This window comes from Stegostoma tigrinum, chromosome 11, assembly GCF_030684315.1.
Source record: "Stegostoma tigrinum isolate sSteTig4 chromosome 11, sSteTig4.hap1, whole genome shotgun sequence".
NCBI classification, from domain to species: Eukaryota; Metazoa; Chordata; class Chondrichthyes; order Orectolobiformes; family Stegostomatidae; genus Stegostoma; species Stegostoma tigrinum.
The window spans coordinates 29,855,876-29,880,575 of NC_081364.1; the positions used below are offsets into that span (position 1 = coordinate 29,855,876).

The window sequence follows — 24,700 nt, forward strand, 5'->3', positions numbered from 1 at the left end:
GTGAGATGAGGTAAAGAAGGTTATTGAATTGAGTGCATTACTCAAAGACAGATGTGGGAGAAGTGGACTCCAAGTTGAGAGACACTGACACCACAGTTTTGGAAAGATGGAGCTGTACTGTTGGGATGGATTTCAATTCAACTATGCTGAGGGTAGTGTGTTAATGAGTGATAAAGCTAAGGAAGTAAAGGGGGCTTTAACGAAATAGAAAGAGTAAGGAATTATGAAGGGGAAGACTGGACAAATTAAAGTCATGGCTATAGATAAAAGTAGCAATAAAGGTAAAAATAATCAGAAGATGTTAGGAAGGGCCAATGACTGCAAACATAACAGCGTGTCAGCAAAAAAGACCAGAGGTAACAAAAACAGCTTTAAAAAACTGACTTAACAACTCTGCATCTGAACATCAATAGTATGCACAATAACTCACATGAATTGACAGCTGAAATAGAAATTGATTTCTACACACTCATACTTATTTCAGAGACATGGCTACCAGGAAATCAAGGCTGAGGCATGAATATCTAAGGGTACATAACATTCAGGAAGAACAGTAAGCTGAGTAATGGTGAAGGAGTAGCTTCGTTAATTACAACAGGCACTTTTAAAGATACGACCCAAGTTCTGAAGTTTAAGATGCAGAATATGTTCAGGTGGAACTAAGAGACAGAAAGAGCCAGAAAACTTTGACGTGAGTCGTTCATAGCTTACCAAGCATCAATGATAGCACAAATCACAGTATGAATTAGTTAACCACAGATGAGAGTAACAGTGACAGATTTCAATAGACTATGGTAAATAGGTAAAACTATTTAGTACAATTGTCACAGAGGATTTTTTGAATATATGCAAGATATTTTCCTCAGAGCAGCACATTGAGGAACAAAAGGAAACAGGGTATTTTAGATACAGTACTGTGCAAGAAATCAAGGATTATATTAGACAAAGGAGAAAACTTTTAATGTTGTTAAAAACTGGCAAGCATGTGAATTGCAAAGATTTTGGAATTCTGCGAAAGACGAAGAAAGATATTAAAAAAGAGAACATTTAGCATGGAAAACAAAATGCGTAAAAACTGACTTTAAAAACTTCTATAGGTATGTTTGGAGGAGGCGGTGGTATTATCACTAGACTGTTAAGCCAGAGAACAAGTAATATTCTGGAAACCCAGGTGTGAATCCCACTCCAGCAACAAAACTCTGGAATTAAGAGTCAAATGATGACCAGGAAGCTGTTGACAGTTGTCACAGAAACCCAGCTGGTTCAGCAATGTCTTTTACGGTATTAAGCTGCCATCCCTACCTGGCCTGGCCTACATGTGGCTCCAGTCTCACATCAATATGACTGACTCTTTAATTGCCCTCTGAACAATTAAGGATGAACAATAAATACGGTCCTAGCCAATGACATCCACATCTTGTGGCTTAATTTTTAAAAAAGGGAGTGAAGAATAAAAACAGATGCTCGCACACGGCCTCGCTTGCAAGTGTGCATGCATGTTTCCAGAAATGTTGCACATCTCGTAGAATTCCAATAAGATTATACACATAGGAACTGCAGATATGCAGCACAGAAGCATGATATTGAATGGAGTTCAGTAGGACAAAATGAGGGAGTGGACTGAAGACACAGTGGAAATCAGAAGGGAAGAGCAGACAGTGTAGAAAGGGGGCGTGATGAAGGGGAATGGGGAAGAGAAAGTAATACGGAGCTAGGACATGGAGGATGGAAGGAAAAGAGAGAGGACAGGTGGAGGCGGGAGGAGGAAGACAGGGGTGGGAAGTGATGGGGAGGGCAGTGGAGGAATGATGATAGGAGATCCCCCTCCCCCTCAGCACAACCATCCCCTCCCCCGTTCACAACTAACAATCCCTCACCCACTTCATAGCCATAGCAAGTTTAAAGCTGAATCCATTCAAATGTGCAAATTTAAGCCTTGCATAGCACATATGCGGTTGGTGTCAACAGACATGGCAAAACAAACGTGGGTTCAGTAAACAAATACACTGTGTCTGTCTTCATGGAAAGAGGTACTAAAAAAAAAGACTCCCAGAAATAATGGTAAATCCAGAAACTAATGCAAGCAAAGAACAATGGAATATTGTCTGCAAAATGTAGCATTAGAAAAATTAGTGGGACTTAATTTGGATAAATCTCTTCAACCTGATGATCTATATCACAGACTGTTGAAAGCTGAGGCTGCAGGGGTGATAAATGCATCAATGATCTTTTCTGGGATGATCCCGGCATGCTGGAAGACGTCTAACTGTAACTGCACTATTTAAGAATGGAAGACGAAAGAAAATGGGCAGCTACAGATCTGTTAGCCTAACATCAGTCATAGGAGTAATATGTTAGCAATAACTTATTTTTTATTCAGGCATGGGATGGGGACTCACTGGTTGTGCTATCTTGGCTTCTTAAACCACCGGAGTTGCACATAACTGCTGAATAATGTGCAATCATCAGCAAACATCCCCACTTCTGACCTTATTACGCAGGCGAAATCAGTCTATAATAAAGGATGTGACAACAGGATATTTAGGCTATAACCATAGAGCTGGACATAGTTGGCATGGATTTATGAAAGGGAAACAGTGCTGAAAAATTTGTTGGAGCTTTTGAGGACGTAACTAGCAGAATAGATGAGGAATCAGTGAAACTGATGCACCACATTTCCCGAAGGCTTTCAATTAAATCCCATACGAGGTTTGTAAGCAAAATTTAAGCAAATGAGAATAAGAGCAATAGTTCGGCATGAATTGAAAACCAGTTAACAGACAGTGTGTTCTCTTGCCTGTATGTTACAGAGGATGCAAATAGCCTCTCAAAATCCCCTTGAGATATAAGCAAGTGGGCAAACATTTGGCAGGTAGAATACCATGTGGAGAAATGGGAGGTTCTTCATTTTGGTAAGAAAAACAAAAAATTGGAGGGCTGAATTATCCCAATTCCTGAAGAAGAAGAGCAAGTCTGTTGGGAAAATATGGTGAGAACAGAAAAAAGAATTCTCAAAACTGAGGGGAAAAATATCCAATGTTCTACCAAAGATTTTAACAGCTAGATGAAACTCTCACTAGTTAGCAGGGAGGGGCCTATCTTACGCGTATTAACATCTTATTACCACCAAATTTCACCAAACATATATGCAGTTTGCATTTCCCCCAGACTCTGGAGAGAAAATAATGGTAACAATTCCCAGCAGGAAAGTCTGAATTAATATCTGTTAGAGCAGCTCATCAGGGTCTTCCCTAGGCCCCTACGCTGGCCAGCATTCCCAAACATATTACAGCACGCTGTCACGCTCCGTGGATAGTAAGTGACTACACCCTCCAACCATGGAGACTGGCATTGGCAAAGCACCAGCCTGAAATCAGCATGGCAAACTTGTGACTCATTTTAAATACAATTCAGCAATTTGGAACTCGGACATTCTTAATTGCAATACTGCTGTCAGTCTGTTATCTGCTGGGATAGGCTCCCATTACATACATCAGAACAGGGTGCATCTCAGGGCTCATAGTTTGCTTTATTTGATACTCAGTGAGTCAGCACGGTTTGGATGTTCACAGTATCTCTTCCTTGCCTTTTAGAGCAGTTAGTCAGGCAGTTTGGAATGCTTGGCAGCAATGAACAGTCAAGGGGAACTGTGGTCAGCCAGGGTGCTGGTTCTGCGTCAGTCAAGAAAGATAATGAAGTTGCCCAACTGAGTTACTAGGAAGCACACGGCAGGAAAGATTATTAGTTTGGGAGGTGGGATGGGTGAGAGCCATTGAGGGAAGATGTTGAGTACAATACTGAAAATGGTAGACTGAGAGTCTTGGTGAAAAGTAGATGGAATCGCAGAGTTATGAGTATGAGGTAGCAGTGAAGGATGGTTCTATGAGAAATCATTAAATGTACTGGACCCAAGTAGATATGTGACAGGTGCTTCACCTCTGGCTAGTTTTGAGGTGTGGGAATGGGAGATGTCTAAAAATCGGGGGAACGGTCTCAAAATAAAGTGTAGACCAGTTAAAATTGAGATTGGGGGAAGTTTATCACTCAGAAGATGACGAATATTTGGAATTTTCTGCCCAGAAGATTATGAAGGTACAACTGATGAGTACATTGATAGATTTCTACACTGTAAAAACATCAAGGTATTTAGAGATGGTGGAGGAAAACTGTTGAAAATCAGCCATAATGAATGGTGGGATGGGGTCAATCGACAGAATGTACTTGCTCCAATTTCTTATGCTCTCATATAAAACTTCAGTAATGTGGAGAAACTAGAGTTTGTGTTTGTTCCTTCGAGCAGAGATCAAGGGGGAAATTTAATAGAGGTGTTCAAAATCATGAGGAATCTTCACACATTAAATAAGTGCTTCCAAAAACAAGTGGATTGATGCCCAGAGAAAATAAATTTAAAATAACTCATGAGAACAAGAGGAAGATGTGAAATTGTCTTTCCAAATATTGACTTTTCTGATTGCATTGCCTGAAAGAGTGGCAGAAGCAATTTCGACAGCAACTTTCCAACTTAAATTTAACTATGTTAAAGTAAATTAAATTAATAAATTAAATTAAATTTAAATTGATTTCACAGACAAAAATATCAACTGTATGTTCAATGTTTTGAAAAGTTGGAGGCTTTCAAATAAACCTCTGATGAAGATATTAAAAGGCACAAAAACTTTAGATTGTCTAACAATTCATGTAATGTTGATGGATTAAGTACTTTTACACATAAAAAACAATCATAAGAAAAAAGTGCAGTGGCATCAAATAAATGCAATACCACAGTACCTTTAGTGGTAATCCAGCTTGAACGTATTCAACTCCAATGGCTTTGGTGCCATCAAACAAAATTTTGGTTACAAAGGTTTTCTCTTCTGCTGTTAAGTTTCTGCGTAGCAAAGCAGGGTACAAATAGGCAGTGGCTGCACTCCACCTTTTTCCTGAAAGATAGAATATTTTGACTGTAAGTGCTGGAGTAAGCATTTATACTGCATTTTTGTAGCTTGCAATAGAAAGGTATAAAATGACATTCATTATAATCAAGTTAATGTTCCAAAACTTAAGCAATGCCTTCAATGAAATGTCACCTATAGTTGGCACTACAGGGTATTTAAAATAGACTTTTTGACAAAATATACACCATAGTAATTATTTTAGATTCATATATAGTAAATAATGTTATAAATTTCTGCTTACATTATCACTGTGCTCAATTAGTGCTGATAGTATACCATTTTTAGAGTTAGGTCTGACATCAAGGATATCAAAGCTATAGCCACACTTTTTTAAAATCATGAGTAACTCAGATTTGTCTGTGCTCTTTTTGTTGGTTTTCTGCAACTTGACTTTCAAAAACATAAAGAGATTCAGAAAAGTTATTCGATCACAGCAGTGTTAGACCCTTCATTGATTTTTTTGTTACTTTTGTTTTTATGCTTTTCCTCAATTTTGAATTGAGAGCTGGAAGTGATTTGTGGACTTTGGATAGTTTGTACTAAAAGGAAGAGAGCAGTCAATGTGGACTTCACCAGCTTCAAAATCTCCCCTTCCCCCATCGCATCCCAAAACCAGCCCAGTTCGTCCCCTCCCCCCACTGCACCACACAACCAGCCCAGCTCTTCCCCTCCACCCAATGCATCCCAAAACCAGTCCAACCTGTCTCTGCCTCCCTAACCTGTTCTTCCTCTCACCCATCCCTTCCTCCCACCCCAAGCCGCACCCCCATTTCCTACCTACTAACCTCATCCCCCCTCCTTGACCTGTCCGTCTTCCCTGGACTGACCTATCCCCTCCCCACCTATACTCTCCTCTCCACCTATCTTCTTTTCTCTCCATCTTCGGTCCACCTCCCCCTCTCTCCCTATTTATTCCAGAACCCTCACCCCATCCCCCTCTCTGATGAAGGGTCTAGGCCCGAAACACCAGCTTTTGTGTTCCTGAGATGCTGCTGGGCCTGCTGTGTTCATCCAGCCTCACCTTTTATTATCTTGGATTCTCCAGCATCTGCAGTTCCCATTATCACTCCAAAAAAGAATTGTTTGTGAGGCCAGGCCTGGAGACTAAATGCAGGTTTAACTTGGATTAATAAGGTTCTAACAGACACAGCAACACTGAGCATTGTGTTTAAACAAACTGAAGTTGGCTATTAAAAACTGGTCAGTATCTGGAGGAATTTTGGCCTCAGCAAGTCTGGAAGAGACTATGTTCAAACATTGTTGAATGGTAATTGAGGCCTCAGAAAGAGTCGGCCAGTATATTGAGGTGGAATCAGAATTGAAGTTTTTTTTTAAAAAACTATATTTTCTGAGAGATGGTTCTGGGCTGTTGTTAAGACAGCATGAAAATTTGGAAGTTTCCCTGCCTAATCTGATATACCAACTTCCAGAAGCTAAAAGAAAGCTAAGTTAGAAATATTGCTGCTTTTGCCTCAGTGAACTGAGATTACCCGAATAAACGTTTCAGAAAATCAACCAAGACGAGTTCATTTGTACTTGTGAAACAACACATCACGAAAACCATTTAAGTAATCTGGCCACTTTCGTTGTTTTATTTACTTATCCCTTAATTGTTTGTTTATCTGTGTCTTGTGTGAATGGGGGCTAAAAACAAATATTGTGTTTAAAATACAGATGTTTATCAGCTTACCATGTAGTTTAATTTTCTCTCTGCTGAAGTTTGTGCATATCTAATAAATTGTAAGTCTTTTGTTAAAGATATAAAACTAGTGTCTAGAAATTAATTATTTGCCAGGTCTGGGATGTTATTCAAAAATCTGTTTAGGAACAACTGATGTGACTATTTGAGGGTGTTCAACAGGTTAATTTTACTGTGCTGCAAAAACAAATAGAAAACCTGATGTGGTTTGGCTGCCTGTCTCTATAACAGGAGTCATATAGTGCATAAGTCTCAAATCAGAAAACCAAGATACGTTAGTATCTGGATTTTGAAATACATCAAAATAACAGGAATATGGGCTTAAACGTGCTGGCCAGAATGTTCACCTCCCAGTAAATTGCTTGATTTAATTGACTAATTTATTATTGTCACATGTACCGAGATGCAGTGAAAAGTATTGTTTTGCATGCTAACCAGACAAATCATCTCCTACATTATTATAACAGGATAATAGAACAGAATGCAGAATACAATGAAACAACTACAGAGAAGATACAGAGAAAAATCAACTCTATTATATGAGAGGTCCATTCATTAGTCTGATAACAGCAGGGAAGAAGCCGTTCTTAAATGTGTTGGTATGTGTTTTCAAATTTTTGCATCTTCTGCCTGATGGAAGAGGACAGAAGAGAGTATAGCCAGTGTGGGAGAGGTCATTGATAATGTTGACTGCTTTCCTGAGGCAGCAGGAAGTGCACATGAAGTCAATGTCAGGAAGGCTGGTTTTCAGTACTGGGCTGCGTTCACAACTTTCTGTAATTTCTTGCAGTCGTGTGCTAAATTATTGCCACATCAAGCTGTGGTGCATCTGGATAGGATGCTTTCTATGGTGCATCTATGAAAATTGTTAAGAGTCATTGTGGACACACCAAATTTTCTTAGCCTTCTGAGGAAATACAGGCATTGATATGCTTTCTTGACTGTAGCATTGATGTGGATGGACCAGGAGAGATTACTGATGATGGTTACTCCATGCAACTTGAAGCTTGGCCAACTCCAATTCAGCACCATTGATACAGGGAGGGGGTGTCCTCCATTCCACTTCCAGCTCCTTCATTTTGTTAACAATGAAGGAGAGATTGTTGTCTGTACACCAGCCCACGAAGATGTCCATTTCCTTCCTGCAAACTATATCAAAATTGTTTGAGATGTGGTGCCATCAGCAAATTTGTAAATGGAGTTAGAGCTGAATTTCACCATTCGGTTGTGAGTGAATGAGGACTACAGTAAGGGGTTGCATTCAGAATCTTGCGAAGCATCGATGTTGCGGATTATTGTGAAGGAGGTGTTGTCACCTATCCTTACTGATTGCAGTCTGTGGGTCAGGAAGTCAGGGATCCTGCTGCAAAGAGATGACAGGAGTCCTGGTCTTGGAGTCTGGAGGTAAGTTTGGTTGAAATGATGAAATCAATAAATAGTAGTATGGTGTAGGTGTCCTTGTTATCCAGATGTTCCAGCGAAATGGCATCCGCCATGGACCTATAGTCATGGTGGATGTTAGAGGCATTGGATGGCAGTCATTAACTGGTTGGCAGATTTTTGTTCGGCACTGGGATGACAGCAGTTTTCTTGAAGCAGGTGGGAACCTCACATCATAGTAAGGAGAGGTTAAAGGTGTCTGCATATACTCCTGCCAGCTGGTCTGCACAGGATCTCAGCACACAGCCAGAAGCTCTATCCGGTCGAGTCGCTTTCTGCACATTCACCCTCAAGAAGGCCAATCTAATGTCTGCTGCAGTTACTGTGGTCACAGCTGTACCCAAGACTGTTGGGACAGGTGGCATAATTTCGCAGTGACCTCCTGTTCAAAGCAAGCATAGAATGCATTGAGCTCAACGGGGAGAGATGCAGCAATTCTACTCAATTTCGCTCCACAGCCCATTATATTGTATAAGCTTTCCCACAGACGTATATTCATGTGGTTAGTCTGGTACTGAAAGTGCCAATCAGGTCACAAAGACCCCTGCCACCCAACTTCTCACCTCTATTATGTTAACTTTTAGGTCCAGCTCCCCATCATTTCACCCACTCTCAATTTTCCTGTAGAGGTATGGATTTTGGAAGACCTAAAAAAGTATAGCTCTTACAAAAATTCATGACCACTAGGAGAAGCCTGCTGAGATGAACCAGAAAGACTGACACCTTCAAATGTTGCTATTAGATGCCAGATCACAATTTAGTTGTGTTTTTAATGCAGTGGTCCTGCCAAATTAAGTTGATCCTTACATTGATCACTATTCAGTTAGTATTGGCATGCAATAGAGGACTTGTACCATGAAAGAAGTGCCGTAATCATGAGAAGTAGTAAAAATAAGGAGTTCCCTGTTAGCGTCAGCTGCCACGTTTTGTGCTGTGATTTAAGCCTACTGACAATTCTGTCTGTTAGATAGTAATGCTTTTGGAAGTTGTAAAACATCTCCACACCAGTTCCTTTTCATTGATTGAAAGACACTATACTTTTAAAATGGAAATAAAACATAGTCTTATTGTTAACTTAAGTATAACATTTGAAATATCCGTTTCAGGCAATGTAGCAGGAGACTTTAGTTACTACAGATGCATCCAATATTAAGGTAACAAAGTGTGAAGCTGGATGAACACAGCAGGCTAAGCAGCATCTTAGGAGCACAAAAGCTCCTAAGATGCTGCTTGGCCTGCTGTGTTCATCCAGCTTCACACTTTGTTATCTTGGATTCTCCAGCATCTGCAGTTCCCATCATCTCTGCATCCAATATTAATGTTGGTTAGGTTTCAAAAGCAGTCAAGCGCTTCAGGTCAACAGGTGGTCTATTGATCAAAGAACGATTGCCACCTTTAAGAATGTGTCATTGCAAAATATGCCTTATGTTTTTCTGTTTGTTTATAATGGTAATAGGCACTTAATTATTCAAACTTTTTTTAGCACTGGCAAAGATTTTCCTGTCTCTGTGATTGTAGATTTGACTTCATGATTTTATTATATCCTTTATTTTCCCTCAATAATTTTAAAACCATTTCTTTTACTTTTGCAAGGATCCTGATCACTGTATATGGTGAGTACTGGGTGAGGAACAATGGATGGTGCATGGGGAAATGAAAGTAGCACAGAGATGGCATTAGCAACCAGAAACAGCATAGGGTGATGGGGGTTTGGGGTGGGGGGGAAAGATGGAGGTGGCTTCAGCAATGAGGGGCCAAGGGGTGGCATGATGAGAGTTGGGGTTTAGTGGGTTGGTTTTTAAATCATGTTAGGAGCTGGGCCCGTGTGCAAAAGGGCAAAAATCCCAATTAAAGTCATACATGAGTCACATGTGCATTTCAGATGCGGGAAAATGGCACACATCTTCCCACGCCCACATGAAGACACAGCCCCATATGTAGTCTCTGACATTCCATGACATGCATGTGTCCCATTATGACAAAAGCAGACACACTTACAGCCTATTGGACAGCATTAAAATCTGTCTATTTAAATTTGCACATGCACTTTCTACTTAAGATAACAAAGTGTGAAGCTGGATGAACACAGCAGGCCAAGCAGCATCTCAGGAGCACAAAAGCTGACGTTTCGGGCCTAGATTCTTCATCAGAGAGGGGGGATGGGGAGAGGGTTCTGAAATAAATAGGGAGAGAGGGGGACGCAGACCAAAGATGGACAGAGGAGAAGATAGGTGGAGATGAGAGTAGTTGCAGTGGGAGAGAGAATCCCTGAGGTTAGTCTGGAGGGAGGAGGGTAACTTCTTCAGGTTATGCATCCTGGAGGAGGCTTTGCTGTGAGGTTAAAATTATGATCAGAGATGATGGGAACCGAACCCTCTCCCCAACCCCCTCTCTGCTGTAGGATCTAGGCCCGAAACATCAACTTTTGTGCTCCTAAGATGCTGCTTAGCCTGCTGTGTTCATCCAGCTTCACACTTTGTTATCTTGGATTCTCCAGCATCTGCAGTTCCCATTATCTCTTCACTTTCTATTTGTTCAGTTTTTGGCCATCACTGCATGGAATAGTCTACAAAGATTACAGTGAGTCAAAACATGAAACTTCTTTTTAAACAAAGAAAACTAAACTCTCACTCTGGTACTTCCAATTTTACAAAGTGCCACTACCACCAGGAATTTCCAAAATACCTAAATACCTGCGACCTATCAGATTTCTTTTGATATGATTTTAAAAATAAACATATTGCAATTCTCCTCCTGTTATATATCAGATCTGTCATCTGTCATCGACGGATTGCCCATTCCCATTCAGAAGCATTGGCTAACTACCACACAAAACCTTTCACAGTTTATGCAGTTATGCTATTCTTTACTCTCAATCAATTTGCCAAAAATCAGTCTTGAGCAATTTTATTTCCCAACAGTGTTCAATGCTCTCTTCAGGAAGGGCAACAATCACAAGTACAGAAGAAGCCCAAGTACAAATGAGACTGTAATTTCATTACAATCTTGCACTTGAAACTCAATTAACTGCAGATATTGGATGGTCTGGCTTCATTAATTTTAAATAAATAAGGCACAAATGTATGAATCGAATTATCAATGTGAAAAAAAAAGCTTGACAATTCTAGAAAAAAATTGTACTTGTTAGTGAGAAACTGGCGTCAATTGTTAAAATCATGTTAGAGTCTGTTAACATTTGAACTGAACGTCTCAATTAACTGGCACAGTCACACCTTAGATTTCCTCATTTTTGTTCAAGAACGTTGAGCAAAACAAGCACTACTCATTTAATACTATAGCTTATAAATTGTGAAACTGGGAATTCTGCATTTTTCTTCTCTTCACTACGTTCCGACCCCACAAATGTTCCTTTATAGCTTACAAGAATGTTAAAAGTTCATTCACTTCGTTTGGTGCTTCAGATTGTCTAATTTCATAGGGGTCTTTCCTTGAATGTTTGGCTCAGCAACTTTCTAACTCCTATTGAAGCCTCATGGCTGTAGATACCTTAATCTGGCTGCTAGCAGATATCCAGATGCTTTAGGCCATGAGACCATATGACCATAAGACATGGAAAAAGAATTAGGCCTTTTCATACAGTCTGCAGGACAAAAAAAGCCCTTTCAGTCCACTGAGTATTCAGTGGGCAGAAACAACCTCCTAATTTAGTTCCATTACGTGGAGGTGCCGGTGTTGAATTGGAGTGGGCAAGTTAAAAAATTACATGATACCAGGCTATAGTCCAACAGGTTTAATTAAGAACACCAGCTTTCACAGCCTCACTCCTTCTTCAGGTGTTAGTGAGAGAGGTAGTATCAAACTGAATTTATGAGTAAAAAATTAATAAGTATGTATAAAACCCCAAATTCCTTTCAAGTCATGGTCCTGAGAACTAAAGATTTTATCAGTGCAAAGAAGATGCGACATTTTAGTTCAGACAATGCATGCTAGGTGTGATGCCTCGTTTAAAATCTGTTTGTGTTTCGGTTTGGAATCAGACTGGTTTTATTTCTAAAGTAGTAATTTATAAAAGGCCACATTGACTGACTGTCTATAAACAATGTGCTTTTTGAACAAAAGAAAATGGACCTGCAAATACAAATTCACCCCATAGATTCACATGCGTGTGCATGCACATGCATGTTTGTGAGACAGTGAGAGACGGAGAGACGGGGGGGAGGGGAAGAGAGGGAGAGGGGTGGGAAAGGGGGGGGAGAGGGAGAGAAAGAGAGAGAGAGTGTGTGTGCGTGTGTGGTGACAGAGAGAGAGAGAGAGAGAGAGAGAGAGAACGTGTGTGCATGCATGCATGTGTGTGAGAGAGAGTGCATCCTATTGTTTAATCCCTACCCCATCCCCCTCCCTTTTTCCTGCATATAAACTAACACATTCCAGCTGCCATCAGTTCAGAGGAAGGGTCACTGGACCCAAAACGTTAACTCTTATTTTTTTCTTCACAGATGCCGCCAGACACGCTGTGCTTTCCCAGTAACTTCTATTTTTGTTCCTGATTTATAGCATCCAAAATTCTTTCATTGTTGTTAATCAAATGCTCCCATTTACCTACTGCTAAAACTTTAATTCCAAAAACTAAAAGTTATATTATTCTCAAATTTCCGAATTATGAACTGGATAATATATAACAAACTTAAATTGAAAAGCCACTTCATTTTATGTTATTCCTCCTCCATGAAATTTGCGTAAAAAGCAGCAATTTATTTAAGAGAAGCAAACAGTTCAGTAATATCTGAAATACATAACACAGACATGTTGTTCTACGTGTGTGCTCTTGTGTACAGGAAAAGACTGAAGTAAGCAGAACTAGACCATATTTTTCAGGTTCTAGGAAACTGTTCCTGCATAAGAAATTCTGAGAACTATCTTTTCATGATTTTTGATTTTGTCAGAAATTAACAACATTTTTGTCCCAAGATTCTTCTACTCTCATGAAAAACATTGCTTGAACCCTCCAAATCTCTCCTTCCCACAATTTGGTCAAGGGCCTATGTAATGTATAAACTCAGGCACTGAATATTGCTAAGTCAGTTCTGCCGAAAACACCATTATTAGGTCTAAATCTTGGCCTTGCCTGACATTTGCACGAAAGTTGTTTCCAATAGCAATCACTGAGTAGAGACGGAGGAACTTTGCACTTCAATGAGAGTAGTAACATATTGCAAATTAGCTATTTAAATTATGACTCTTTGGTTTATTAACTCAAACCACAAATACCTCTGCAGCCCAAAGATAAATCACTGCATTAAAACTGAATTTATGCTAATATTCTACAAATATCCATGGAAATTGAGGTAGTACAGAGTTCTAGGCAAGTTCAAAATGTTAAACAGAAGTCTGTCTGCCTTTGAGATGATGTCCAAGAATGATGTTCAAATTAGTCAACAGAAAGTAGAGATTTCTCTCATTGTTCTAGCCAATAGTTGTCTTTTGATCTGCAATGATAAATCTGACTGATTGACTATGGCCATGCCATTTATTTATAAGCTGTTTTGTTTACTTTAGTGACATATTACACTCAATTACATTTCAAAAGCATTTTACTTTTCTTATTCATTCACAGGATGTAGGCAGTGCTGACTAGGTCAGCATTCATTGCCCATACCGAAGCACTTACCCCAGAAGGCAGTTAAGTATCATCACTGTGGGTCCTGAGTCACATGTAGGCCAGACCAAGTAAGGATGGCAGTTTTCTTTCCGAAAGGACATTTGTGAACCACATGGGTTTTTCCAAGAATCGATAACAGTTTCATGGTCATCATTAGATTCTTAATTCCAGATTTTTTTTTCACTGAATTCAAATTCTACCATTTGCCATGGCAAGATTTGAATCTAGGTACCCAGAACTTTACCCGGGTCTCTAGATTAATAGCCTTGCAATAATACCACTACAGCACTGCCTCCCCTAAATTAATGGGTTGAAATTTCTAAGAAAGCTGTTTACATTGAAAAAAGTTTTTTATAAATGCAGCCCTTCACTTCTCGATGGTCTAGGATATTATGTTTAAAGCTGCGGTGAAAATTCTAATACTTCCAGAAAAAAAATTAATGATGAAGTCAGAGAATCCCTACAGTGTTTGGCCCAACAAGTCCACATTGACCCTAGGAGCATCCCACCCAGACCCCTATAACCCACCTCATCTACACATCCCAGAACACTATGGGCAATTTAGCAAGGCTAATCCACCAAACCTGCACATATTTAGACTGTTGGAGGAACCTGGAGCACCCAGAGGAAACTCACACAGATGCAGGGACGATGTGCAAACTCCACACAGACGGTCGCCCCGAGGCTGGAACTGAACCTGGGTCCCTGGAGCATTGAGGCAAAAGTGCTAACCACTAGTCTCACACAGTCAAATCCAGAAGTGACAAACTAATTTGAGGAATGAACAGATGAATGGACAGGTCAAAACATCAAAGGCACACAAATTGCAACAGTACAGCTCTTCACATTGGGCCTACAGGGAAAGAGTCAGCCAGTCTCGAAAGCAATGCATGAATTCATTCAAAGTAGCAGCAAGGCTGCATAGGAAGGTTCATAAACTGGTTTTAAAATGTCTTAAACCAGATTAGTCAGTCATTGCAAAGTACAACCAATGCAATGCTAAAGTGAAACACTTTGAATTTTATGAGCATGAGATCCACCCTAGAAAGCACGTTATCTTCCCACCTAGCTATAAGACCATAAGAAATAGGAATAAAAGTAGGACAGTCGACTCCTCAAGTCTACTCTATCATTTAATGATTTCGCAGCTGATCCAACCTACCTCATGACCACTTTCCTGCCCCTTCCCCAAACCCTTTGATTCCCCTACTGACTAAGAATCTATCTTAGCCTTAAATATACACAAGGATTCTGCCCCATAGCTCTCTGAGAGAACACACAGAGGAGAAATTTCTCCTGACCGCAGTCTTAAGTTGGTGCCTTTTTATTCTGAGAATATGCCACTGGTCTTCGGATCTCCCGCAGCAAGAAACATCTTGTCAGCATTTATCCTGTCAGGATCCTTAAGAACCCACATGCTTTAACAAGATCATTTCTCATTATTCTAAATTCCAATGAGTCACTATTTAACCTTTGCTCATAAGACAATCCCTCTCTATTGTATATCTTCCTTGTGAAACCTCTTTGAACTGTCTCCAACAACTATTTTCCTTAAATAAGAGGATTAAAACTCACCAGCACCTTGTAGAAGTAGTGTCAGACTTCCCTATTCATATATTCCAACACCCCTGAAATAAGGGCCAGCACTCTATTGGCTTTCCTAATCACCCATTGCACCTAATCATCACTGTATTCCTATTACAATATTCAGAGGGTTTTGAAAATTGACCTTTAAAACTAGGATGCATAAGCATTTCACAGGTCTGCATAAGCAACTATCTCAGCACATATACACTTTGTGGAGCTGGAGAAAACAGCAAGCCAGGCAGCATCAAAGGAGCAGGAAAGCTGATTCGAAAAGTCAGTTTTCCTGCTCCTCTGATGCTGCCTGGCCTGCTGTGTTCCTCCAACTCCACACTGTGTTATCAATGACTCCAGCATTGGCAATTCTTACTATGCATCTCAGCTCATAGGTTGATTAAGTGACATAATAGCTTCTTGTCAAGTGTTAGAAGATCACCAATATGACAGTTGGCTAAATTTTGTGATTTGTTTGTTGAAACAATGTTTCAGTTATACATTCCTACAATTCAATCAGATAAATTTCAAATATAAATAATTTCTTCAAATCTGAGAGCAAAATACATAGAACAATAATCATCAACTATCAATACCTTTATAAATTGTCATATCCATCCAGCCGACACCCTCTTGCTGAAATCCATTCATGTCATCAGTAAACGGGTAGCCAGCCTGTTGCCCAGCTTCAAGGAAAGCAATATGAAGAGGATGATTTGTTTTACCACGTGATACTTGTAAAGGTCCGTTTCCTCCTCTATACCTGTCAGCTCCTAGCTCGTGACACTGTGCCTTCCTAAAATAAGGAAGGCAGTGATCGTAATCCCAACCAATAGCACCTTGTCTCTCCCAACGATTATAATCCTCTGCATGTCCACGGATATAGACCATTGCATTCAATGAAGAGGATCCTCCCCAAACACGACCTCTGGGCCAGTACATTACACGGTTATTCATATGTTTCTGAGCTACAGTATGATAATACCAGTTATACTTATCATCACATAGATTGTATATCAATGCTGCTGGCATATGGATTTTCCACAGGAGTCTCTTGCTGTTCCATATTGTATCTTTAGGTCCCGCTTCCAAAAGCAGCACCGAATTGTCAGGCTCTTCTGAAAGACGGTTGGCCAAGACACATCCTGCAGAACCTGCTCCCACTATTACATAGCTATATGTTTGTACCTTTGGTGCACTGGTTTTGGTTGATATACTTAAGTTCTTGCGTTGCTGGGATCTAGCAAATAAACTGTTCGACACGTTCAGTTTTGCGAACCCAATCAATCTGTGCATAATTCTTGCTGTCAGAACAGCATGCGTCAAAACAGTTCTGGAGATGTAGAACATAATTTCTGTCCTGCCTTATGTTGACTTGACCTGCTAGTCTAGGAGACTGAAAGCTTTTTCTCCTCGCTGAGACGAAGTTCAGTAAGTATTGTGTACTGTTCAAAGTACTGTAAATCTACTGCTCAGTGCCGTTGCTCGTCACGATCTATGGAGAAATGAAAGCAGATTGTTGCAGTGAATCTCAAGAACTATCAATTCAAAACACTTTAAAGCTATAAAACAAGAATATATAATACATTCTAATTAGTTATTAAACAAAGGTAACTGCATTTTCAAAGACAGCGGTGAGAATATATGATGGATTTAATGTAGCTTAAATCTGACTAAATAAATAAAATATTTCATAGATGCATGCAGCCTCTCCAACTAGCATATCCAACGAAGCAGAAAAACAAACTTTAAGGTTGAACAATTTGGAAGCTGCACTACTGTCTGTACTGTGCAACAGTCAATTTTATGACACTACCCAGAATTAATTGGTGTAATGCTCTTTATGAGAGTTAAGCAAAGGTCAATGCGTTAATGATGCACTCTAGATACTCATTACCCCAAACAGTCAGAAATTTCATTTTATAGAGTAGACTAACTATGCATCACTGCATTATCTTCCTCCTCGTATATTGTGGATGAATGGAAATGGGGGAGGATAAAAGGTCATCGGGGACCCAGGAAGAGCAACACAAAAGAGAACATGAAGATAGGGAGATCATTCCACAAGTCAACAATAAGGACACAGCTGAAACTTTGACATACTACCAAATTCAATTATGCAATAGTGTAACAAAATTGTTACCAACTCCTACAGAGACAGTTACCATTTTCTGTTTGGACGCAGACTATAATTATTTGAATGTGAAGCCGTGCTCATGGAATTGAATTTATAATGCCACCTAAGTGGTATCAAATCAGATTTGATGGAAAAGTAAATGTTTTTGCAAAAATGAACAATAAAAAATTACTCTGGCCTCAAGCAATCGTGACTGTAACATACCTTGCATCAATTGGACCCTTGGAGGATTCCTTATGGCCTTGTTGGAAATTGACAACAGCAGCAAAGAAGACAGGAATTACAACAATGTTACCAAGTCTTTTGAGAATAGCAACCTCCAGCAGCCACCACACAGTATCCAGAGGGGGAGCTGCAGGAGAAGATTCCCTCAATGGAGGAGACCGAACACACCCCGAATCTAACAGCCATCCTGTCATTCTCTGCAGATCTCAAAGTGAGGAGGTGAATTATTTGCCATTGAATTCACAGCCTCTGACCTAATCTTATATCCACTGGTCTAGTTCAATTTCTGGTTAATTATAACTTATACGTTGTTGATAGCAGTGGGAAATCAGTGACATTGATTGACAAAAGGCAGTCATTACATTCTCTTTTGTTGGAGACAACAACAGCCAGGCACTTGTGTGGTGCAAATGTTGCTCGTCACTTATCAGCCCAAGCCGCAATGTTGTCCAGGTCTCCATTTGGATACAAGATAACTTATGGATTTGAAAAGTCACAAATGGTATTGAATGTAGTGCAGACATCAGCAAACCTCTACATCATGATGGAGGGTGAAGTGCACCTCTTGCACTTAAATCCTGTGAATTAATGGCTGGCCACGTTCACAAACGTACTTAATTTTTTTTTAACAAATAATACTTGATTATTTGTTGCAATAGAATTCCAAAAAGAAAAGAAAATTTAAACAATCAATCACCTCTTACACACTACGTTTGGCACCAAGCTGGGCATTACAAGAGATTTAACTAACATCCAGAGGATCTTCCGGTAACATTTATTTAAATTTTCCTTTAAAAATTTAAAATACACTAATTGGGTCTGCATACATTCAATATTTACAGCAACACTTCCCAAATATATACCTTTTTAAAATTAATTTGGTGCCCCGACAGAGATCTGGAGATGTTTGTAGGTGGAGTGGTCCAAAGGACAGTGGTGCTTTTTCCGATGGTAGAAGCCACATCAGCAGTCACAGCCACAAGGATGGAAACAGTGGCCTGGGTCAGTGCTGAGCTCCAGATTAAACGAGTTGCCCAGCAATGCCTGAAGAAAGTGAGTGATCTTCTGCACTCCACAATGGTATGTGTCACATTTTCTCTCTGCTACCTCACTCACAGGGCCACCACTCCTCACGCTGCCAGTGCACACATCTCTCACCAAGGCTACACCACACAAAGAGGTCATTCAGCCTATCATGTTTGCACCAACTGAATAAACTAGCCACCCATTCTAATCCCATTTACTGGCAGCTGATCTAAGGCCTTGCAGCTTACAGCACTTCAGGTACAAATTCCAGTTCCTTTAAAAAGAGCTGGGATTTCGACCTCAACCACTAGTGGAAACCATTTTCCATGAGCAAATACAGCCATAGACCATTACTCTTTGTTTCCTGTCAATTTTGGATCCAACTCACCCCAACCATTGTATCCCATAGGAGGGATATAGCTGAGTGTATTTGATGGAACAAGTGAATATAGTTTTAGCTTCTTCAAATACAGTAGTCTTTTTTCTGACTGTTAAAATAGTCACAGCAAGCCTGCTTTTTCCTCTCCACTAGAAAAGTTGGCAATCTTTGCTTTGTCAGTCACATCAAGGTTCCTTGGCATCTAGTACTTATCCATATCAAAACATTCTTGTTTTCTAGCTCTGCCACAAGAAATCCCATTCTCTTAACTGCTTTGCCTTTCATCTTCTATTTTGAACAGTTTGCCAGCAGATTATATTCAGAAGCAGATGCACATCAGCCTTATGCCACAAAATTTATATCTGTACTATTTTGTACATGGAAAAACAACAATTCATTGTCCAAAGCAGGGTGGAAATTTTAACTATTTCTTCTCCAATTCAAAGTAGGTTAGTTTGTCTTTTATATATATTTTGATATACCGTTTCTTGAAATGAGGTTCATACTTGGCCATTTGTTTTGGAGGTGTAAATTGATTCAGGGAGGAGAGGGTTGGCAAATAGAACTTAGAACTGGATTGAAGACATAGTTCCTCATTCAGTGGACGATGAATCTTTGGAATTCTCTACCCAACAGAGTCATGAATGTTGAATTATTCTGTATTCTCAAGATGGAGGTCAACAGAATTTTGAATACCAGAATGCAAAGAGATAAATTTGAGGTAGAAGATCAGTCATAGCTGTTTTTAATGAAACAGTAGTTTGAGAGACCAACTGGCCAAATTCAGCTTATATTTAGTATGAGAAGAGATTGATCAGAATAGCCTACAATCTACAAAAAAATTGGGAGGTTCCTAGTGGAACAGATAAGGTTCTAAATAGTACAAATATAAAAAAGATGGTAAGGCTGCTTTCCCTTGCTGGAGAGTCCAGAATGAGGAAACACAGTCTCAGAATTAGGGGTCAGTAATTTCCTGCTGAGATATGGAGATATTTCATCAATAGGAGGACTGTGAATCTTTAGAAAGTTCCGCCTGAGATGCGTGGATGCTCAGCCACTCGGTAAACAAAACTAAGATCAATAATTTTTGGATTCTAAGAGAATCAAAGGCGGTGCAGATCGGGCAGGGAAACTGAAGTCAATGATCAGCCATCATTTTATTGAATTGCAAAACAGGCTTGAGAAGTCACATGGCTGATCACCAATCTTAGTTCTTCTGTTTTTATCTGAATACGCTAAGATTTCATTTTTGCCTTTCATTTATTCAATCATGACTTAGCTTTAGTTTTTAAGAGTCCATGTACTTCAACAATGTGAAATCTTGCTTCCTTTAAAAGCTATATGTAACAGCTACAAGTAACAGCATTCCATGTGAAGTTTTGTGTTTTCAAACTCTGCTTCAGGTTCGAATAAGTAGCACAATGATTCCATACTGTTTTACACTACAATGGTTGGTCTCCGAGCAGGTGCTTGGTCCTGAATACACAAAATATGCCATACCAGTGCATCATGTACAAGTAACACTGTTACAGAATGTCTGTTTCTACAACGAAATTGTTTTATTACATCAAATAATTTCACTTTTTCGTAGGAGTGAAGAGGGATAAAAGTATTTTATAATTCCATTAATGTTTGTTACAGTATTTATAGTATTTAGATTATAGAGGTCCATGGACACTTAGCTTAAACATTCCGAGGCAAGAAGGCATTTAGGATGTTAGCAGTTGAAAAAAGAAACTGACAGCAATGAACTCTAATACATATGAAGTGACAAATTTATTTTAGACCATTACTTCAACTTTCAGAAGGTACCCAAATTAAAGCAATTTGATTCATTGTCTCAGTGAATGCAAGTATGGTTGGTATGCAATGCTTGTAGTCACCTTTGAGAAAGGAGGGGGAGGGATAGAACATTAGAAAGGGGAAGGAAGCTTTAAACATGACTTCAAACAAATAGGAAAATCAAGAGGGTGCATTATAGGCAGTTACTCTGCAATGGCCGATTTTCCACTTCCACCGAAAGCTATTTCCTTCATTTTATTTATTTCTGTATCTGATTTAACATTGAAATCACCCACTCAAATTTACAATACTTGTTCACACAGCAATTTGACAATTCCAAACTATTTCCACCTGATGGGATAAAGAATCATACAATTGCTTGCCCTAGATTTCAGAAGCCATGTGAAGCATGCCAAATCATTTCGAAACACCAGTGCAAAATATTGTCAACATTAAAAAAAGCAGAAGCAAGTCTGCCTAACATGAGGCACTGTTTACTGCGCTGCCACCTCAAACAATGGGCCACAGCATGGTGCAAATAGCTCTCTCTTGCTAAAAGTGAGTCAGGGGTCTTCTTAACATAAAGTGTGGAGCTAGATGAACACAGCAGGCCAAGCAGCATCTCAGGAGCATAAAAGCTGACGTTTCGGGCCTAGACCCTTCATCAGAGAGGGGGATGGGGAGAGGGAACTGGAATAAATAGGGAGAGAGGGGGAGGCGGACCGAAGATGGAGAGAAAAGAAGATAGGTAGAGAGGGGAGTATAGGTGGGGAGGTAGGAAGGGGATAGGTCAGTCCAGGGAAGATGGGCAGGTCAAGGAGGCGGGATGAGGTGGTAGGTAGGAAATGGAGGTGTGGCTTAAGGTGGGAAGAAGGCATGGGTGAGAGGAAGAACAGGTTAGGGAAGCTGGTTTGGGGACGCAGTGGGGGGAGGGGCGAGTTGGGCTGGTTTTGTGATGCAGTGGGGGGAGGGGAAGAACTGGGCTGGTTTTGGGATGCAGTGGGGGGATGGGGAGATTTTGAAGCTTGTGAAGTACACATTGATACCATTGGGCTGCAGGGCTCCCAAGTGGAATATCAGTTGCTGTTCTTGCAACCTTCGGGTGGCATCATTGTGGCAGTGCAGGAGGCCCATGATGGACATGTTGTCTGAGGAATGGGAGGGGCAGTTGTTTATTGCGAACCGAGCGGAGGTGTTCTGCAAAGCAGTCCCCAAGCCTCCGCTTGGTTTCCCCAATGTAGAGGAAGCCACGCCGGGTGCAATGGATACAATATACCAGATTGGCAGATGTGCAGGTGAACATCTGCTTGATATGGAAGGTCATCTTGGGGCCTGGGATGGGGGTGAGGGAGGAGGTGTGGGGGCAAGTGTAGCACTTCCTGCGGTTGCAGGGGAAGGTGCCAAGTGTGGTGGGGTTGGAGGGGTGTGTGGAGCGGACAAGGGAGTCACGGAGAGAGTGTTTTTTCCAAAAGGCAGACAAGGGTGGGGATGGAAAAATAGCTTGGGTGGTGGGGTTGGATTGTAGATGGTGGATGTGTCGGAGGATGATACGTTGTATCCGGAGATTGTTGGGGTTTTCTAACATTCGGTATACCAAGCAGCATTAACAGTTATACCAATTCCAGAAAGAGGGGCAATTCTGTAACCTGGATGCATTTAGAAGGTGAGCCACAATCTGGTAGTACTTTGGCTTTGCAGACCAACAATATGGTTACTTTCCCCAATCAACTCAAGAGCAATGGCTTCACCCTTCTAAGGTTTAATTTATACCTCAAGACTCTAATTCATCCTTGCAGTTTCACTGTATTAGTATTAATTATAGCAAAGTAATCTTCAAGCACTGCCTCCTTTTATTTCTCCATAAGCCTGCTTTGAAACCTGTGACTAATTGCTTTTTAACATTTTGTTAACTGAGGTCTCAGTGTCTTTTTAATCTCAAAAGTTTGAGCTCTTGACTCTTTGGGTACCTCTTGAGTTGAACAACTGAGTTGTTACAACAGATTCAGAGACAGCCATACATTTCCTAAGTCCATCACCTTGCTGATGAATCCTTATGTTAATAAATTCAAATAATTTTGTGAAAACATATGAAGTATGCACATGGTGCTCAGTCAGATTGGTTCCGAAGGTAAATAGATAATACAATTAACAAGCAACTTGGATACAACTCCCACAATAACAGGAACATTGAATTTGAACTGTGTTTTAGTCACTGTGCATAATGGGACAATTAAATAACTTCCTTGCCTTGTATTAAATTGTAAGGCAAACATTTGAAATGAAATTCACATCTTCTAAGAACATTGGGAATGAGGCAACCTTGTATATCTGCAAATAACAATCTTTTTGCTCCCTCTATCAGAATAAAATGGAAGTTATAATAAAGTAAAATAAAGAACTGTGGCTGCTTACGATGAGAAACACTCAAATACAGAAATTGATGGAGAAACATGGCTGGTCTGGCAACATCAGTGGAGAGAAAAGAGTCAACATTTTGAGTCACGCAAAGATAACAAGAACTGCAAATGTGGCATATATAACCTATGTAGATGAGGATGTGGGGGAATGCTAAGAAGGTCTGTGGATGACATGAAGATTGGCTGGGTGATTTACCGTGAAGGAGAAGGTTTTTGGTTACAGGAGGATATAACAAATTGGTCAGATGGGCAGATGGAACTTCACACTGATAAATGTGAGGTGATGTACTTTGGATGAAGTAAAAAGACAAGACAGTACTCAATAACTGGCAAGTCACTAGGAAGCACAGAAAGTCAGGAAATTTAAATCAGATTGGAGGACTTCTTTCGTTCAGCAAGAGGATAGCGGGAATCTGGAATGCACTGCCTGTGAAGGTAGTTGAGGCAGGTGGCCTGACAACCTTTAAACAGCATCTGGATGAGCACTTGTAGTACTATAACATTCATAGTTATGGGCCAAGTGCTAGGAACAGGGATGAATGCAGATTTAGAGTATTCATGATGATACAGACCTAATAGACTGGAGGGCTTCTTCTGTGCTGTATTATTGAATGACTTGAAACTTTAACAGTCTTCTCTCCACAGATACTACCTGACCAACTCGGTTCTCTGGCAATTTCTGTTTTTGTGTTTAAAATGGGAGTTACTGCATTTTTAAATATAAGGATCCCATAAGGTTTTATATTCCAATTTACTCCAACTATTCGATATATTAGACAGTATCACTAAACCACAACATTTACTCACTGATTCAGCATTTTCTGGAAAAACACTAAATATGCTTACAAAAGACATCAACAATCTGTTTTACCTGTAACATTTTATGGCAAAAATAAACATGTTGTTCCCTTCTAATCAAACTTATTTCCCACAGTCTTTTTTTTACTACTCTGAGAAGCATCCGTCTTTCCATTTCTGCCAGCTTCCCCTTGGTAATTAGTTAGGTTCATCATCAAATATCTTATCTTCCTAGACTTTGTGCAGATTTCCAAAGCAAGGGTTGCTGCTATCAGTGCATTTATGGGACAGTCAATGACTATCAGCCAAAGTTGCAGTACTGAGAGTTGATCTGGATACACAGCTTGGAAAGGACATATTGACATTTAAGGACACACTATACAAATTTAAGCCAATTTTCTCTAGAATTTAGAAAGCTAAGGTGTGATCTGATTGAAGTCTTCAAGATATTAGCAGAGTAAATAAACTATTTCCACCGGTCAGAGACTCTAGAACTAGAGGGCATAGTCTAAAAATTAGGGTTAGGCTGTTCAGGAATGTTAGGAAGCATTTCTACACAAAAACAGTGATAGAGGTTTGGAACTCTCCTTTACAAATGGCAGCTGACGCTAGATTAGTTGTTGGTTTTATATCTGAAACATTTA

At 40.0% G+C, this 24,700-nt stretch overlaps 1 protein-coding gene across 2 annotated transcripts in view; it reads right to left on the reverse strand.

Annotated features, from left to right (window-relative positions):
- Positions 1 to 24,700, reverse strand: part of chdh (choline dehydrogenase) — a 61,284-nt gene that overhangs the window by 23,210 nt on the left and 13,374 nt on the right. For both annotated transcript variants that reach the window (XM_048548148.2, XM_048548149.2), the window contains 2 exons: positions 15,889 to 16,787; positions 4,789 to 4,940 (listed from right to left, as the gene is read on the reverse strand). In XM_048548148.2, the coding sequence (XP_048404105.1) occupies positions 4,789 to 4,940; positions 15,889 to 16,642 (906 nt within the window). In that variant the 5' untranslated portion in view covers positions 16,643 to 16,787. The remainder of the gene's footprint in view (positions 1 to 4,788; positions 4,941 to 15,888; positions 16,788 to 24,700) is intronic.